General features: G+C 43.0%; 1 protein-coding gene across 8 annotated transcripts in view; it reads right to left on the reverse strand.

Annotated features, from left to right (window-relative positions):
* Positions 1–5,924: 5,924 nt before the first annotated feature.
* The window catches only part of PHF8 (PHD finger protein 8), a 106,654-nt gene continuing 92,171 nt past the window's right edge, over positions 5,925–20,407 (reverse strand). For 5 of the 8 annotated variants that reach the window (XM_070067348.1, XM_070067349.1, XM_002720027.5 and 2 more), the window contains 3 exons: positions 14,233–14,342; positions 9,581–9,917; positions 5,925–8,510 (listed from right to left, as the gene is read on the reverse strand). In XM_070067348.1, the coding sequence (XP_069923449.1) occupies positions 8,422–8,510; positions 9,581–9,917; positions 14,233–14,342 (536 nt within the window). In that variant the 3' untranslated portion in view covers positions 5,925–8,421. Of the gene's footprint in view, positions 8,511–9,580; positions 9,918–13,288; positions 13,468–14,232; positions 14,343–20,407 lie in introns of those variants that run through there. The other 3 variants (XM_070067350.1, XM_051827713.2, XM_051827714.2) reach the window with 2 other exon arrangements.

Consider the following 20,407-nt stretch of genomic DNA (forward strand, 5'->3'; position numbering starts at 1 on the left):
TAGATGGCATTCCTAGACTACGGGGATCAAGTCAGGGATAATTAAACTGGTACAAAACTCAGACCTGTTTTGAAAAATATTTGTGGGAAATGATCACATCCTCATTTGTTGCAGGCAGCCATCCTGTGACCATGAAGTATCCAGAAGATAAAATTAACACATATCAAAGAGGGTAGCACTGAAGTGAATCAAATCTCTGAATACACTGTGCCTAAAACCCACATACCTCTACATTTTCAAATGACATAAGCCAATGTCCCATGCTTGATTTGTGTTTTTTGTCATTTCCAATTGAAAACATCCTCATGTCTACCACACTTACTACAAGTCAACATCCTTTAAGACTTGTTTCACCTTCAGGAAATTTTTCATGTCTGTTAAATGTTCCTTTTTCCTCTGAGCTCTTCCAGTTCAGAGTCTGAGCCACTCACCTTATCACGGCTCTCCCACCCTCTTTCTGACATGTGCGCGCATGCACACACACACACACACGCCCCAAACCCTTATGGCATCTTCATGTTGCTTTGCCTCACATTTCATCCCTTCCTCAGTTGTATCACTGATCCTGGTACAATGTGATACTCAACATTTGTTAAAATTGTGACTCTGTTTCCTCTACAAGACCATCAGTTCTTGAGGGTCTGACAATCCTTCCACTTGGCTCCTCCCTGCTCCACTATTTCTTGCATTAAGCCATAAAGATGAGGCTCAGTAGCAAGAGAAAGAGGTTCAAGGGCATCCATGCTTGTTTATTACTGCTTGTGTATCCCTCCTCCTAGTCATCTGCCTCCATGCCTTTGCTGGAGATGGAGCCAGCCAAGTTCCACCTGGAGCATCTTTCTATTTTCATGCGTTCTAAATTCTACCCCTTCAAACTCAAGTCTTGCTCTAGGAGGGAGGAAGGCTGTGAGGGACTGGGAAGGGACTAATGGGAACTGAGTGGATGGTTATGTTCATATCTTGACACGGGCATGAGCTAGAGGTGTATACATTTGTTTAAACACATGAAATTATACTCTTAAGATGTGCACATTTATTACATTGTATGAATATTTTACCTTAAAAAAGAATCACATTGAACTCTAGTAAATGGCATGGATTCTGAAGTCTTCAAAGGAATGTATACCCACATATAATTATGAAGTGCATAAAATAAAGATGGGTCGATGCATAAACATATCTGATAAAATCCATTGTAGTAAAATGGTAGTTATGGAATCTGGGTGGTGGATATATGGGTGTTCATGGTAGAGTTACTTTGACTTTCTGAATGTTTGAAAATGTTCATAGTAAAATGTTAAAGACAAAATTAAAGGATGTGGATTAACATTTCTGGTATCTTCACACTCGTTAGACCTCCGTTACATATTAATCAGAAACTCACAACCAGCCTTCACGCTGGTTTCTAACCCACTTTGGTCTTTATAACCCCAAGGATCCCCAAAGAGAACATTCTGAAAGATAAATCTGACCTCCATGTTCCAGGCCCTGTTGGCCTCTTCAGCTTCATCCCGATATGCCTCGCTACTTCAGACTGAGATCTAGCTCAACTCAAGGGCTTGTAGTTTGATTCACATATGAGGATGCTTCAGGACATCTGACTTTTGCTGTCCCTCCTGCTTGGAATTTTTCCAACTTCCCTTCTCTGGTAAATGCTTTGAAACTCAACTCAGGTGTTAAAATCTTTCCAGAATACTTTCCTACTTTGCAGAATGGGTTGGGTCTCCCTACTTCATTCTCCCGTGGCACCTTGTACTCATTAGCGACACAGTATTAATCCCAATATGCTGTACTTGGGTTTTTATCGCTGCATACTAAAGCACATGCTTCCTGAAGATCAATGGTATGCACGGGGCCTGACATGAGAGTCTGTGATAAGTCACTGTAGAACTGAGCCACTGATACTGAACTGGCATCTTTCAACAACTCTGTCACAAATTTGTATTTTCACTACAGGAATTTAAGGACCACCACACCAATAGATTCAGCCACCTCCCTTTGTTCTTTAAACAGCACCTTCCTCATGTAGCTGACAACCTTATGATGTAGGGATTATGTCTTAATTTTACAGATGGCAAAATTGAGGCAAGGAGATATGAAGCAACCAGCTCAAGATAGCATAAGTGGCAGAACCGAAATTGAATCACTGATGTTTTCAACTCCCAAACACATCCACTTTCCACAAGAGTCCACTGTCTATGTTGGGTCAGGTTTTGGAAAACCTTGAAATCTTGGGTTGTAAAAAGCAAAGGAAGGCCATGGAATGTTCTTTAAAAAAGCAGGAGAAGAAAATAGAACTGTAGGGAGGTACTCCTGATAGGTTGTATATGACAGAATGGAAATAGAATGTAGGGAAAGGCGCTGGCCTCTGAGAATATAAAATGATTATTTTATCTCTCCTACCACATCCAGTGATGAGAGGTGGCATTATGGTTGGTTCTACGGTAAAATGAACTGCTTTGAGTTTAAAAACTGAAAGGGGGATACAGGAGTCCATCTTCTTTACTTTGGGTTCTGAGTGGCTGACTCCATTGTTTTACCTTCTGGAAATGGCTTGGATTTCCACCCCTTATGAGATGTAGAAATAGGACAAAGTCACCATTTGACGAGACAGCTGGGTAAAGGGTTCCTAGTGAAGTGGCTTTCGATGGGAGCAATTATAAGATGGTGCCCTCCCCATCTTTCTGTAACTTCCACACTAGCCTCCCTGGCTTCAATCTCTCCCCCAAAGAGATCCTTTTTAAAAGTAAGTTGGAGCTGGTGCTGTGGCATAGTGGGTAAAATCACTGCCTGTGATGCCAGAAACTTACATGGGTGGCAGTTGGAGTCCCAGCTGATCCACTTCTGATCCAGCTCCCTGCTAATGTGCCTGGAACAGCAGCAGCAGTTTGCCCAAGTTCTTGGGCCCCTGCATCCATATGGGTGACCCGGATAAAGCTCCTGGATTCAGCCTGGCCCAGCCCTGGCTGTTGTGGTCATTTGGGGAGTGAACGAACCAGTGAATGGAAGTGCTCTCTCTTCCTCTTTCAAATAACTAATTTTTTAAAATAAGTTTTCTGTTTAAAACTCTTTACTGCTCTCTGCCATTAAATAGGACTCCAGTCCTCCATTATCTGGGGTTTTGAAATAAATATTAAAGACCTAATTAATTATAATCACATACCTTCTCAAAATACACCTTTCCTCCTGGAGATTCTACATAAGCCCCACCCCCTCCTTCTCAGTGAGTCAAGGCTGCACTTACACCAAATTGCTTGTCCTTCTCTTCATCTCTTTCTCCACCTATTTTTATTCATGCTATGGCCTTGGTATGGAACATTCTTCCCACTGCCTCTCCTAATTACTTTTCATTTTTCAGTTCAGGCATCATCTGACAGGAAGCCTTCCCTAAATTACCTGCTTCCTTAAGATGGATTCCCTGTCCAATATGCCATTTTCATCTCTACCACTATGCTCTACCATCTGGTGCTCTTCTCTACACAACTTATTGGAGCGCAAGTATCTTTTCAGTCAACTTGGTGTGAACAGGGTCCTAATGGAGGGGCTGTTTAGTTTAGGCAGGGTACACTATGTGAGCAAGCAAAAATGGAGATCTGTACCCAGGGCAAGTCAGGGCTAGAGGATTCAGTTTGGGAATTTATAGCATTCAGAAAGTTCAGGGAAAATCAAGCCTCTAGAGGGCTTCTTAGCTGAGATAATTAAAGTTGGCAAATGTAGACCCAGAGAGCCCTCTCTCTGCTCTGGTTTGGATGTGGTTTGTCTCTCTCAAAACTCATGTTGAAATTTGGTTGTCAATGCAGTGGCGTTGGAATGTGGGCCTTTGGGTGGTGAATGGGTCATGGGAACACAATCCTCAAGAAATGATTCTTTCTCTAGATAATGGGTTAGTTCTTGAGACTGGATTAGTTCTAGCAACAGTGGGTTATTATAAAGCTGGCATCTCCTGTCACACGTGCCCCTCTTGCACATATTCCTCTCCTACTTTTCCATCATGAGGTGAAGCAGCATGTGGCACTTGCCAGATGAGGTCACCTGACCTTGTACTTCCTAGCCTCCATGCTCACGAGCCAAAAGAAACCTCTTTTCTTTATGACTTACCCAGTCTATGGCATTCTATTTTAGCTACACAAAACATGCTCCCAAATTACTCATTGAGATGGAAAGCTCTTGTGTAATTTTTTTCTATATACTTTTTCACTCCATACTGGAAAAAGGGAATAATGGCGCTGGGTGCCTTGCTCCCCTCCCAGAGTTAGAAAGCAGCCTCTGATCTGCTGGCATCTCCTGCCTGGACTGAGAAGTAAGGTGACTAAGACTCTAGGTTATCCTCTAACCTGAGGCTGGTGCTTTGTCCCTTCACAGAATAGGCTGGGAGTTGGTGACATAAAAAACCTAGCCTATCATTTCTGGAAAGGCTATGAAATCCCTCTGCTTTCCTGTTGCCTTTCTATCAAGAGATGTAGTTCCTTGTGCCCCAGACATGAATCTTCTCTACCCAAATCCTGGCTAATACTGAGACTCAGATTGAGAACTGGAGATGATTTAACCAGTAGGTGCCAGACTCAGACTGCTTCACTCCAGACCCCCGAAGTAGAATTTTCAAGACATCTTAGATAGGGTTTCTTTAACAGGTACTCAGGGTCACATAGTGTCAAAGTGGTGGTGAATTTGAAATTAGGTTCCAAACTGTATTCTCAGGATAGTCCTCTGGACACAACTCTTAATTCTGTACCTTGCATGCAACAGGTGCTGAATAGACATCCAGGGGTGCTTGAGCTTCAAAAGGTTTTTGGGCATGGTAAAGGGGAAAAAACAACAAACATGAGCTTTGGAACCAGGAAGATGCTGGCAAGTTTGTCTCCTTAACTGTAAAACAAGGCTAATTATTTCATGAGGTTGTCAGTGAGGATTAAACTAGCCCTAAACTGGCACCCTAAAGGCACTTGATAAATGATAGCAGTTATCAGTGAGATGTGGTGGAATACAGTAATAAGAACACAGACTCTGGGGCCAGCATTGTGGCACAGCAGGTTAAACTGCTGCCTATAATGCTGGCACCCCATGTGGCTGCCAGCTCAGGTTCTGCTGTTCCACTTCTGATCCAGCTCCCTGTGAATATGTCAGAAAAAGCAGAAGATGGCCCAAGTGCTTGGGCCACTGCCACCCACATGGGAGACCCAAATGGTGTTTCTGAATCCTGGCTTTGGATTGGCCTAGCCTTGACTGCTGTGGCCATTTCGGGAGTAAACCAGTGGATGGAAGATATCCCCCCAGCAGCCCCCCCATAACTCTGCCTTTCAAATAAATAAATAAATAAAATCTTAAGAATAAAAAGAATTTGCATTCTATGAAAAAAACAAACATTCTAGATCCAGGCTGGCCCCAGAACTTCTTATATATGCGATGCTGGAAGGTTGCTTTGCCTGTTCCCTCACTGGCAGGATGAGGATGTTGGTGAGGATGAAATGAGTCCATATATATATATACACATACATATACATATATATATATATATATATATATATATATATATATATGTATGTATGTTATCCCACATTCACAAAAAGAAGACACAAGCACAGTCAGTATAAACAGCTTCTTCATGGAAGCTATGGAAAGTCTCTCCACTGAACTTTTAAGTCCCTCTGAATTGTTGCACCCTTTCTTTTCTGCCCACTATACTTCTGGTTATCTGTTTCGAGTGTGTGAACTGTGTCCCTCCTAAGGGCAGGGATCCTGTCCCCTTCCCACACCAGGCACAAGGCTGGGCACCAGAAGTGCCTAGTGACAATTTGCTGAAAGACAAAAAGAATACAACGAGAAGGTAGAAGGCGGAACTCCTGGACCCCACACCACATTACCACCAACAAAAACAAATCAAAACAAAAAAAGAAAAGAAAAGAAAAGAATGCCAAGCAAAGCAATTGCCAAGATAAATCACTTTTATCTCTATAGGAAAGGGAGAATCTAAAAAAAATATAAATTACATTAGTAACACAACATAAGAAAAAAACAGGGGAAAAAAAAAACGAGAAGTCTGGATGATACTACTCTAACCTATTTATAAAAAGGCCCTGCATCAGAAATTCACAATCCTACCCACTTCTAAAAATATATTTAGACATGTACAGAAGCGGTGGGCTTGTTTTTAAATTGTTTGCTTTGTCTGTAAAAATATATTAAAGGTGAATAGAAATCCTCTCTCCCTGCCCCCTATCTAACCCTCAGCTCTCTGCTGGGGATTGGAGATCAGAGGTAACTATCTCACCATGTTCTAAACCTTGGTTACTACCAACTCCCAACCTCCTCCTCAACTCACTTCACTTAGAACCTGAAACATTAAAAACAAAAACAAAAAACACCAGCCTCTTTGGAAAAGCGTAACTCTGAGGGTAAACTTGCTTTTCATTGGAAACAACACAAAACAACAAACAGGAGGCTATGAGAATCCAACTAAACTAAATAAAACCCAGTCAAATGGAGGCTGGGTTTCAGCTCCACAGAAACTAACAAAGAAACAAAGGGAAAGAGGCCTGGAATCAGGGGAATTTGCTAGCAATTAGCTGCCTTTGAAAGATCAAGAGTAGGTGTTAACGGGCAAAGGGCTGGGGACCTGGTATTGGTTACAGCAGCCAGCGCCTAGTCAGGCAGTCGCCTACACAGGGACAGAGGTTTCTCCTGCCCTCCCCTCACTATTCTCTGCTCCCTTGAAATCCCCAAGACAAGCAAAGCTGGGTAGAAACAGAGGGGAGGGAAATAGGACCTCAAGTGCTAAGGGGGAGGTAGCCAGGCTTTTTGCCTTTGGTGTGACTAGATGGAGGACTGCTTGGCCCCTGGGGTCCCCAAGGTAGAAAAAGCAAATGGACTAAGGGACCCCTGATTCCAAGGAAGGAGAGTAGAGGAGGGGCTATGGAGAAAAGAAAGACAAACTGGAGACACAAAGAACACAAAGGAAGCCTCACAAATTCCCTGTGGCCTGCATGGTAGCTGTTCAATTCCCCAGAAGCACTGAGCAAGCTGGGGTGAGGTTGGAGTGAAGGGTAAAGATCAAGGATACACTCCATTTGGGAAGTGCCAAAATGGAGGGGCAGGGGATTCTCCATCAAGTCCAGATTGCCAATGAGACAAGACAGGAGGGAGGTGGGGGCACTGTCTGGACAATGCAGACAATCCACGCAGGAAAGAAGGGGGAAGGGAGGATCATCATCAGATGGTCTGCTTCTTCACATCTGAATGTCTCTTCTGGGCCTAGGGTCAGCAGTGGCCCATCTGTACTTTGCTTGAACGTCGAGTTGACCTGTGGCCTGGAAGTGCAAAAGCCCAGGATTGAAAATGTGAAACCTGAAGTTTTCTTCAGACTGAGACCTCAGGTGAGGAAAGAAGCATAGAGGTTCCCAGGGATGGGTTGTCCTGCCGCACCCTGTCTGGAAGGTCCAGGCTGGGCTCGGTGGTATAGGTGGAAGAAACAGGTTGGAGGGCCAAGGTTATGTGCTTCAGTGGCAGGTGCTTTCAGGTTTCTGGGAGATGGTTTTCATCTGCTGGGGCCCGACCACAGCCACGTGGATAATGTTCTGCAGGATCTCAAAGTCCAGGCAAATCCCTGGAGCTTACCTGGCACGAGGGGCTTCAAATGTAGCCAGCCAAAAGTAGCTTCTTCCAATGGGCCACAAAGTCAATGGTCAACAGCTTGGGTGTCTGTTCTCTCCCAACTTAAAAGTGACAGGAATCTCTTTTCCTCCCAAGGATAAGTGAAGTCAGCCTTTCTAGGCTACCTCTGGAAATGGCCCACAGTGGGGCAGTACGAAAGACACTAGGCCCTCCTCTTTATTTCCACAAAGTTTTGGCAAGAGGGGGCAGACACCATAGCCTTCTCTCAGGAACAAGTTTGGAGGTGGGGCACATCCACTGGATTGGGAGGAAGACGAAGGCAGAATGGACAGGCTTCTGGATAAAGGGCTTGAGTTGCACAAAGTATTGAGTACTGGGACCTCCCACTTCATGGCCAGAGAAATAGGGAGGGCCCAGGTTCTCTTTCTTCATGCCTCTCTGCCTCCTACCATCCAACTCTGGGGCAGGGTGGGGATGGGGGCCAAGAGTAAAGGACAGACAAGGCAGGTAAAAGGGACCTGGGCTGGAAAAGGAGAAAAGTGGTTCTGGTCAGCTGGAGACCTTTCCCATTTTCCTGCTACTCAGGGTATGGAGAGAAGGCGGCAGGATGATCCAGTGGAAATGGAGAAGGAGTTGGGAGCAGCTGGAGGACGGGGTCTGTGGGGGGAGTCCGTGCCTTTGGTCAGTCCAAAGAAAGCAGGACAGTGCACCTCAGCACCTTGTCCAGGGCAGATAAGATCCAGGAGTGCCCCGACAGTTGACAACAGAGAAGGCAATGGGGGTGTAGGGGTGAGAGCTGGAACACAAGGAAGCTCACAGAAGTAGTTTGCCATTTCTGTGGATTTTCAGGATACGGCCGAGTCTCTGTTTTGCTGTGGCCAGGCCCTTTTTGGGACGCTTTCCTGTGGGGGAAGGGAAAAGTAAGCAAGGGATATGGCAAGGGAGGGTGTCAGCAGCAACTCTAGCACCAACTATCCTCAGGTCACCTCCCCTCCTCTCTTTGCTCACCAAGCCTCCTCATCCTTCAACCATAATGGGCAAGAAGCCCTCTTTAATCATTTCCATCCAAGACCACATGCCCTGGTTCTTCCTCCTTTGACCTCCTGATGCAGATACAGACACAGACACCCTGCTTATAGTCTGTATGTTTTGTTTTCCTGTTTTCCTTTTAAAATTCTGCAAGGAAGTAAATGTGCTTCCATGTCATCTCATTTTGCCCACCAGGATTAGACAAGTGTCTGCTTAATGATTATAGCTCACCCATATTCTTACCACCCAACATTACACCAATTTCAGAATCCTTGATCTGCACACTCTAGGGACCCAGCTTTGAGGATCAATGTGAGGGAAGAGAGGGCTTGAACCCTGTTTCTTGCCTGTTTCTCTCCCCCCCACATCAAATCTCCTCCCTGGTTCCATCTGACCCTCTCCATCAGTTTATCCCCTCCCTCTCCATTTAGTCCCAGCTTTTCTTCACTTCTGCCTGAACCTGGATACAAGGGCAGTTCAAAAACTTTATGGAATATGGAATTAAAATATAGTTTATATTGGTGCATAAAGATCAAGGCTAACTAATTTGATGGTAAGGATGGAATGTGCTACCTTGAGAAATACTGAGTAGCTATTGCTGAGGTCATATAGGCAGAGACCCCATGTGTATTATGTATATCATAATACACATTTTCCATGAACATTTTGAATACCCTCCTATGTGTCTCCTTCCTAGAATTCCCACCTCCCATCTACCCTCTAATCTGCCTACTAGAAGGATGTTTCTAAAGCCAAACTTGATCTTGTCTCTGCTTAAAATCAGTCAACGTCTCTCCATGGCCCATGAGATTAAGATTAGTACAAGCACCTTAGATTGGCCTTCAGCATCCCTCCCTGATGTTCTCATCTACTAGAACACCTAGGGTTTAGAGCAGGTGGCCCTGAGATCCCTCTCAGTTCTTCAACAATATGGTAGTTGTACCTTGTCCTGTCTGATTGCTCTGGGAGCCAACTGAAGGGCGCCGCTGGGTCAAGAAGACGCCGGGGGCCATGGGTGTGGTGCTGCGGTTTGCCTGGGCCATGCCAAAAGCATTGGGACGAGCAGTATACTCATGGTCAGCAAGACTTCCTGACAGAGCCTCTTGTTTGGGTTCAGGAGGAGGCAGGGGTGAAGAAGAGGTGGGAAGCTGGGGAACAGCAGCCAGAGTTGGGGCTGGTACTGTCACACTGATATTGGAGTCTTGAGGTCGAGGTTGTTCTACCTCCTTTAGCAAAGGTTTCTTCTTGATGTATTTCTTCTTTTGGGCCTTCTGTAACTCCTGAAACACAAACCAAGTGAGAGCAGAGATTTAGGACTGGAGCAAAGAAGAAAATTTCCCAGGAAAAGAACTAGAGAATGATATGGTTCTGCAACCCATCACCCACCTCCCATCCCCACCAAGTCTAGCCAGCATATACACCACAACACAAATCCTTCCAGTACCTGAAGTGATCTCTTTGGTACCATCCATCCTTAAGTCATCACTACCACTGATCAGTACACTGGCAAGAGAACTGTAGATGAATTTGGAGACTTGGACTTTCGTCCTAGCTTTGTCACTAGTGAGTTGATGGTGAACATTTCTAACAACAACCAAATTTACACTAGGAGCTAAGGCACAGTAGACATTTTATCTTATTTAAATACTCAGAACAGCCCTAAGAATGAAGAACCCTCACTTTACAGATGAGATAACTGAGGTGCAGGGATATTAAGTAATTTGAGCCAAAAGCCTCACAGTTGAAGTAGTTAGTGTCAGTATTTAACCAGGTCTATCTAAAGATACACCCTGTGAACTTCTCAAAATCAAATATCTGGGGAGTAGAACTATTAGTTTTGGGATAATCAAGGCTTACACTCCATAAATTGGATCTTTGTCAAAGTTACTAATTTTTCTGAATCTCAGCTGCTTCACCTATAAAATGGCTAAAATAATATCTGCTTTTCAAAGTTGTGGGAAAGATTAAATAAATTAACAATATAAAAATACATAGCATGGGGGCTAGCACTGTGGCTCGGTGGGTTAAAGCCCCAGCCTGCAGCACTGGCATCCCATATGGGCAACAGTTTGTGTCCTGGCTGCTTCACTTCTGATCCAGCTCCCTGCTAATGTGCCTTGGAAATAATGGAGGATGGCCCAAGTGATTAGGCCCCTGCACACATGTGGGAGACCCAGAAAAAGCTCCTGGCTCCTAGATTTGGCCTGGCTCAGTCCTGGTTGTTGTGGCCATTTGGGGAGTGAACCAGCAGATGAAAGATCTCTATCTCTCCTCTCTCTAACTCTGCCTTTCAAATTAAAAAATAAATTTTTAAAAAATACATAGCATGCAGTGGCATTCAAGTGGTAAACCAGTCTATCTTTACCTCTTATAATGTATTATCTTCATTTTACTGGTGCTTTACATAAAAAGATTTATTTATTTGAAATACAGAGTGACAGAGAGAAGGGGGGAGGGGACAGAGGGAGAGGGAAAAAAAGAAGGAAAGAAAGAGAAGAGAAGAGAGAGATCTATCCACTGGTTCCATCAGCTGCCGTGCTGCTGGGGCTGGGCCAGGCCAAACCTAGGAGCCAGGAACTCCATCTGGGTCTCCTACATGGAGAGCAAGGATTCAAGCACTTGAGCCATCATCCTCTGCTTCCTAGGCACATTAGCAGGGAGCTGGATTGGAAGTGGAGTAGCTGGGACCTTAACCAGCATTCCCATATAGAATGTAGGCATCCCAATTGGTAGTTTAACCTAGTGCACCACAACATCTACCCTCTTTCACTGGTCCTTTCCTTTTCACAAAAAAAAAAACTTGACAATCCTCCAGGTCACTGGGTCTAAAAACCTCAATTTTATATGGGAGGGAGTAATAAGGAATTGTGTCACTTCTCCCAATACCTTGGATTTCATCCATCTATTGCTCCATGGGCTGCTATTCACTGTATAATGAATAGAATACCTGCATAATGGGCATCTGTAGCCCTGAGAACCTGGAAAGGTAGTGCTGAGAGCATGTGAACAACTTCACCTTCTGAAATGCTACACAGCCACACAGACCACCTCAGTGATTACATTTCTTTGCCTTCCCTTGGCAACACGAGCCTATTCCTGCCTTCAGAAGATCTGATAGTCCATGGCTACCATAGAAATTTCTGGAGGACAAGAATAATAATATTAGTAATACATGCAGGTACTGTTCTTTATTTAATTAATAAACATAAAAATACAAGAAGTAAGAATTATAATCACATTTTAAGAACGAAGGAACTGCGGCACAGAAAGGGTAAGTCAGTTCCCCCAGTGGCCAGACTGTGATTTAGACTGAAGCCATGTGGCTTTAGAATCTCTTCTCTCAGCCACACTGCTATTCTACCCATAGCAGAAAGAACATTTCTCTTCCCCTTTCTTTCATCTTGCTCTAAAACTGTCCCTTCATATCTAGATCACTTAGCCTAGATTTTTCTACCTTTGCTGCCAGTATCTTAGGCATACTTTTTATCCATATATCCCTTTAAATGACTAGAATACCTTACAGTAAAGACTACTTGCCAATTCATTCTCTTGCTGAAAAAGCTGTTAGCAGGTCCTCAACCAACTTCCAACTCCCTTGTCTGACATTCATGATCTTCACAGTGTGGCTGCTTACAGCTAGCCAACCCATAATGACAATGATGAAAGCTGACATGCCTATAGCACTTACTTTGTACCAAGTGCTGTTCTAAGAGTTTGTACATATATAACTTCATTTAATCCTAAGATAAAATCTATGAGGAAACTGAGGCAAGAACAAATTAAGTAACCTGCTCAAGTGGTAGAGCTGGGATTCAAACACAGGAAGGCTGGCCCCAAAATTTGTTCTTTTAACATTTCTTATTTTATCCCATTCTGTACCATGAAGTCTCCAATCTAGAAAAGTCACTCATTCACTAACCCAACACTGACTAAACACATCTGCTTACCATAGTGAGGACACCAAGTTAAATTAAATATATCCCCACTTTTAAAGCACCTGCAGTTTAGAAAGGGACATAGATGTACACTTAGGATCTTAAGCACTATGAGATAATGCTACAGAAGCATGGAAGAAAGTCACTAAAATAAACTGGTGGTAGGAGGTGTGGAGGGTTGTTAGGTAAGGCATCGAAGAGGGAAGAAGGAGCAGCTTGTGCAAAGGTGCAATGCATGAGACAACTAGAAACACGGAGTAAATTATGAGTACTATAGTGCAGTGTGGCTGGCATAAAGGATGTGTGCATGAAGGGCTGGGAGGAGAGGTGATTACAGACAAATCAAGAGGGCCTTGTATGTTGTACCAAGGTGTTCCCTTCTCCTGGACTGCCTCTCTGTTGCCTACAAAAAGCTTATCCTGTAAAACCCCTCCCCGATTTCAAAACTTCTTTGAGATAATCCCTGGTCAACCCAAACAGAAGTATGCTCCTTAAAAGGCACTAGTTCATACTCTTAATTAATTACTATATATTTAAAGAGTAGAATCCCTTTTCCTCAAAGTATGTCTTGCATAGCACTGGGGTATACCTACTAGATAGATGTTCTGGTCAAAGTAGGGCCACCTGGCCTGCTTGGTAACTACTGGCTCCAGTAATAGCCTCTGAGACATTTCTAAGCAACTCAAGAGCTCCATAAAACATACTATGAAAACATCATGCTATTAAATTTTATTTAAATAGGATATAATTAATAAATTATATAAACATTTAACTATTTATTTAAATAGCAAGAAACATAAAATCTGAAGTTAGAAGATATGAGTTTGAATCTTGTTTCCTCCATTTACTGGATGCATTATCCTGGACTATTCAAAGAGAGCCTCATTTTCTTCACCTGTAAAATGATGAAAATACCACCCATTGAACAGGGCTACTGGACATATGACATGAGACATTATACATGGAAACACCTGACACACAGATGCTCAATAATATGCTAAGCTAGGATACGGCATGAAGAACTAAGAAGATGTTGACAAGGAAAGAACCAAAAGATTCACCTCCAAACGTTCCTAGAGTTTGCGAACCACACTACATGTTGAAGAACTTTGTAATCTATAATGCTAAGAGGTGAATTTGATTCTAGTGATAATGCCACTTTAAGACAAAGTGGTGTGTAAAAGTTTTCTTGAGAGGCAGGTGGTTAAGATCAAAGTAATAGTATATTTAATAAAGGGGATAGGAATACTCCCTAACAGACCAAATTCCAATACTGAGTGGCTAAGAACTTGAGTGTACTCATTTGAGTGATCTCTTTGTGTTTTATCTGGGGGCAAAGGGGAGATCAGGTCCTTCTCATCTGAGAGACTTTTTATACAATCTGAAAGGCAAGTGATATCAGCAAGCGTTTTTCTCCAGCCCTGTATTTTCTTTCATCCTAAATCATGTCAATTATGTAACTTGTGGAAGTAGCTTGTCAATGAGTTGGGACATGAAGGATCTAGGAGGGGACAAGGATACTGCCAAGGATAAAGATCAAAGGTTACCCACTCTCCACTGAGACACTAGTGGGATCCTATCAGCCTGAAAATCCGAGTTTTAGATTCTAAGTCAAATAGGAATCAGTAGCAGGGTTAGTGTCTGAGATGTCAGCACTTACCTGTTGAGCCAGTTTTGCTGCTGCTGCAGCCAAGCCTGTCTCGATGGAGGCTACCCGTGTCCCTTCACGAACAGGACGATCCTGCTTTGGTAGAGTTGGGGTCACACGGGCTACAGGGAGACAGGATGAGAGAAGGTGTCACTCTCTAAGACAGTTATTAGAATGCCAACTATATATTCCCCACCTCCAAGCTCCCCAAATGTAATCTCATTGGCCTTACTGCTTCTGGCTTTTTCAAAGCCAGATTTTGCTTTCATTTAGGTAAAAAGCTAGCTCACCTATACTCAAAGAACACACCACTGGCCCAACTAACTAAAAAAAGGAAAGGCCCAAATCAATAAAATCAGAGATGAAAAATGGACTGTAACAACAGACACCATAGAAATAAAAAGAATCATCAGAAATTACTACAAAGAGTTGTATGCCAGCAAACAGGGAAAGCTATCAGAAATGGATAGATTCCTGGACACATGCAACCTACCTAAATTGAACCATGAAGACATAGAAAACCTAAACAGACCCATAACAGAGACAGAAATGGAATCAGTAATAAAGTCCCTCCCATCAAAGAAAAGCCCAGGACCAGACAGATTCATTGCTGAATTCTACCAGACATTTAAAGAAGAACTAACTCCAATTCTTCTCAAACTATTCAGAACAATCAAAAAAAGAGGGAATCCACCCAAATTCGTTCCATGAAGCCAGCATCACCTTAATCCCTAAGCCTGAAAAAGATGCAGCACTGACAGAAAATTACAGACCAATATCCCTGATGAACATAGATGCAAAAATCCTCAATAAAATTCTGCCTAATAGAATGCAACAACACATCAGAAAGATCATCCACCCAGACCAAGTGGGATTTAACCCTGGTATGCAGGGATGGTTCAATGTTCACAAATCAATGTGATACACCACATTAACAGACTGCAGAAGAAAAACCATATGATTATCTCAATAGACGCAGAGAAAGCATTTGATAAAATACAACACCCTTTCATGATGAAAACTCTAAGCAAACTGGGTACAGAAGGAACATTCCTCAATACAATCAAAGCAATTTATGAAAAACCCACGGCCAGCATCCTATTGAATGGGGAAAAGTTGGAAGCATTTCCACTGAGATCTGGTACCAGACAGGGATGCCCATTCTCACCATTGCTAGTCAATATAGTTCTCGAAGTTTGAGCCAGAGCCATCAGACAAGAAAAAGAAATTAAAGGGATACGACTTGGGAAGGAAGAAGTCAAACTATCCCTCTTTGCAGACGATACGATTCTTTATTTAGGCGATCCAAAGAACTCTACCAAGAGACTATTGGAACTCATAGAAGAGTTTGGCAAAGTGGCCGGATATAAAATCAATGCACAAAAATCAACAGCCTTTGTATACACAGGCAATGCCACAGCTGAGAAAGAACTTCTAAGATCAATCCCATTCGCAATAGCTACAAAAACAATCAAATATCTTGGAATAAACTTAACCAAGGACGTTAAAGATCTCTATGATGAGAATCACAAAATCTTAAAGAAAGAAACAGAAGAGGATACAAAAAAATGGAAAATCTTCCATGCTCATGGATTGGAAGAATCAATATCATCAAAAAGTCCATTCTCCCAAAAGGAATTTATAGATTCAATGCAATACCAATCAAAATACCAAAGACATTCTTCTCAGATCTGGAAAAAATGATGCTGAAATTCATATGGAGGCACAGGAGACCTCGAATAGCTAAAGCAATCTTGTACAACAAAAAGAAAGCTGGAGCCATCACAATACCAGATGTCAGGACATACTACAGGGCAGTTGTAATCAAAACAGCATGGTACTGGTACAGAAACAGATGGATAGACCAATGGAACAGAATTGAAACACCAGAAATCAACCCAAACATCTACAGCCAACTTATATTTGATCAAGGATCTAAAACCAACTCCTGGAGCAAGGACAGTCTATTCAACAAATGGTGCTGGGAAAACTGGATTTCCATGTGCAGAAGCATGAAGCAAGAGCCCTACCTTATACAAAAATCCACTCAACATGGATTAAAGATCTAAATCTACGACCCGACACCATCAAATTATTAGAGAACATCGGAGAAACTCTGTAAGATATAGGCACAGGCAAAGACTTCTAGGAAAAGACCCCGGAGACATAGGCAGTCAAAGCCAAAATTAACTATTGGGATTGCATCAAATTGAGAAGTTTCTGTACTGCAAAAGAAACAGTCAGGAAAGTGAAGAGGCAACCGACAGAATGGGAAAAAATATTTGCAAACTATGCAACAGATAAAGGATTAATAACCAGAATCTACAAAGAGATTAAGAAACTCCACAACAACAAAACAAACAACCCACTTAAGAGATGGGCCAAGGACCTCGACAGACATTTTTCAAAAAAGAAAATCCAAATGGCCAACAGACACATGAAAAAATGTTCAGGATCACTAGCCATCAGGGAAATGCAAATCAAAAACCACAATGAGGTTTCACCTCACCCGTTAGAATGGCTCACATACAGAAATCTACCAACAACAGATGCTGGCGAGGATGTAGGGAAAAAGGGACACTAACCCACTGTTGGTGGGAATGCAAACTGGTAAAGCCGCTATGGACGTCAGTCTGGAGATTCCTCAGAAACCTGAATATAACCCTACCATACAACCCAGCCATCCCACTCCTTGGAATTTTTACCCAAAGGAAATTAAATTGGCAAACAAAAAATCTGTCTGCACCTTAATGTTTACTGCAGCTCAATTCACAATAGCTAAGACCTGGAATCAACCTAAATGCCCATCAACAGTAGACTGGATAAAGAAATTTTGGGATATGTACTCTATAGAATACTATACAGCAGTAAAAAAAAATGAAATCCAGTCATTTGCAACAAAATGGAGGAATCTGGAAAACATCATGCTGAGTGAAATAAGCCAGTCCCAAAGAGACAAATATCGTATGTTCTCCCTGGTCAGTGACAACTAACTGAGCACCAAAAAGGAAACCTGTTGAAATGAAATGGACACTATGAGAAACAGTGACTCGATCAGCCCTTGTCCTGTCGATGAACAACTTAATACTTTATCCCTTTTAGTATACTTTTTTGTTCTACTTAATACTATTGGTTGAACTCTTTAATTAACACACAATTATTCTTAGGTGTTTAAATTTAACTGAAAAGTTATCCCTGCTAAATATAAGAGTGGGAATAAGAGAGGGAAGGAGATGTACAATTTGGGACATGCTCAATCGGACTTGCCCCAAACGGTACAGTTAGAAACGTGGCAGGGGATTCCAATTCAAGCCCATCAAGGTGGCATGTACCAATGCCATCTTGCTAGCCAAAGTGATCAGTTTCGGTTCACAATTGATCATAATGATAGGACTAAGAGTCAAAGGGATCACATAAAAAAGGCTAGTGTCTACTAATACTAACTGATAGAATTAAAAAGGAGAGAACAATCCAACATGGGAAGCGGGATACACAGCAAACTCAGAGAATGGCAGATGTCCTAAAGAGCACTCTAGCCTCAGAATCAGCCCTTGAGGCATTTGGATCTGGCTGAAGAGCCCATGAGAGTATTTTAGGCATGGAAAGCCAAGACACTCTGGCAAAAACAAACAAAAAACCTAAATGAAAGATCTCTGTGAGTGAGATCCCAGTAGAAAGAATGGGCCATCAAAGAAGGAGGTACCTTTCTCTGAAGGGAGGAGAGAACTTCCACTTTGACTATGGCCTTGTCTAAATAAGATCAGAGTTGGCGAACTCAAGAGGCTTCCATAGTCTTGGTAACTCATGACAAGAGCCTAGGGTGATTACTGACGCCATAAACAAGAGTGTCAACTGTTAAATCAACAACAGGTGTCACTGTGCACTTACTCCCCATCTCTGTCCTTAATGTGTTGTTCAATGTGAATTAATGCTATAACTAGTACTCAAACAGTACTTTACACTTTGTGTTTCTGTGTGGGTGCAAACTGTTGCAATCTTTACTTAGTATATACTGAATTGATCTTCTGTATATAAAGATAATTGAAAATGAATCTTGATGTGAATGGAATGGGAGAGGGAGTGGGAAATGGGAGGGTTACGGGTGGGAGGGAAGTTATGGGGGGAAAAAGCCACTGTAATCCAAAAACTGTACTTTGGAAATTTATATTTATTAAATAAAAGTTAAAAAAAGAAGAAAACAAACAAAAAGAATAAAAGTTGGGGTTGCCACTATGGTGCAGCGGGTAAAGCTGCCACCTGCAGTGCCAGCATCCCATATGGGTGCTGATTCAAAACCCCGGTGCTCCAATTCCAATCCAGCTCTCTGCTATGGCCCCTGGGAAAGCAGATGAAGACAGCCCAAGTGCTTGGACCCCTGTACCCACATGGGAGAATTGGAAGAAGCTCCTGGCTCCTGATGCCCAGCGCTGGCTCTTGCAGCCATGTGGGATGTGAACCAGCAGATGAAAGATCTCCATCTCTCTCTCTCTCTCTCTGCCCCTGCCTCTCTCTAACTCTGCCTTTCACATAAATAAATAAACCTTAAAAACAAATAAACAAAGTTAACCTCCCTGAATTGGCATTTAAAGTTGTCCAAATTCTGCTCCTGGGCTATTATCTTCCCAACTTTGTTCATATACCCAACCCACTGTTATGGTCTGAATGTCTCCTCCAAAACACAAGTTGAAATTTTTTTTTTTTATCTTTTGACAGGCAGAGTTAGACAGTGAGAGAGAGAGACAGAAAGGTCTTCCTTTGCCGTTGGTTCACGCCTCCCAATGGCCACTGCAGCCGACGCTGTGCCAATTCCAAGCCAGGAGCCAGGTGCTTCCTCCTGGTCTCCCATGAGGGGTCAGGGCCCAAGCACTTGGGCCATCCTCCGCTGTACTCCCGGGCCACAGCAGAGAGCTGGACTGGAAGAGGAACAACCGGGACAGAATCCGGCGCCCCAACCAGGACTAGAACCTGGGGTGCCGGCGCCGCAGGCGGAGGATTAGCCAAGTGAGCCACGGCGCCAGCCCAGAAGTTGAAATTGAATTGCCCCTGTGATAGTATTAAGAGGTGGGACCTTTAAGAGGTGATTCTGTCATCAACCGTCATGAATGGATTAAGATCATCACTGTGGAAATGGGATGGTTATAAAATGGGGGAGTTTGGACCTTTCTTCTCTCTCCCCTGTACGATCTCACCATGCGGCACCTTCCATCATGGGATGATGTAGCACAAAGTCTACATGATGCCAGATGCCAGCCAGCACAAAGCTCATGGACTTCCCAGCCTCCAGAACTGTGAACCAAATAAACTTTTACTCAGTCTGTAGTATTCTGTTATAGCCGCAGAAAACAGACAGAGACACCCACACTCTAAGATTCTCCAGATAGATGGCTTTCTTATTACAATTCCTGAATATGTATAGCTCATTCTCACTCCCTGTGCCTTCATTTAAACCATCTACTCTGACAGGAGTACCTCCTTCCCTTTTGCCTGTCTATTCATAACTTGCTCTTCCTTCAAAGACAAGCTGGAATCAGTCTCTTATGGGAAATCGCCAGGACTTCTACAGTCTCAGTGACTTTTCCTTCCTCTGAACTTATGATCTATATAAGCCACTTCAAGCACAGCACATATAACCTTGTCTCATCGATGTTGATGTATGCTTTTTTGTCTACAAACCAGGCTGAATTCATGAAGACTGACTTCTTGGATAACTCTTTTATGGGGCCTTAACAACCTTGAATCCAAAAATAGTTACTCATCCCACCTTTTCAATAGAAACTACATTTCAAGATAACCAAATAGCCCCAGATGACGAGGAGCAGCTCTTTAGTACCGAAGAAAACAGCTAATAAATGTAGAAGGAATGGCAGAATTAGAAAATCACAAATTTCAAGTTCTAATGAAACAACTGATTCTAGACAAGTGGATAGTCACACAGCACCAAATTACTTGCCATTCTCAAGAAGAAAATTCTGGGGCTGGTGCTATGGCATGTCCAGTAAAGCAGCTAGCTGCCTGTGATGCCAGCATCCCACACAGGTGCTACTTCAAGACCCAGCTGTTCCACTTCCTTTCCAACTCCCTGCTAATGAGCCTGGGAAAGCAACAGAAGATGGCCCAAGTTCTTGAGGCCCTGCACCTACATGGGAGATCCAGAAGTTTTTGATTCCTGACTTTGGCCTGGCCCAGC

The sequence above is a fragment of the Oryctolagus cuniculus genome, chromosome X, assembly GCF_964237555.1.
Source record: "Oryctolagus cuniculus chromosome X, mOryCun1.1, whole genome shotgun sequence".
In the NCBI taxonomy this organism is placed as follows: Eukaryota; Metazoa; Chordata; class Mammalia; order Lagomorpha; family Leporidae; genus Oryctolagus; species Oryctolagus cuniculus.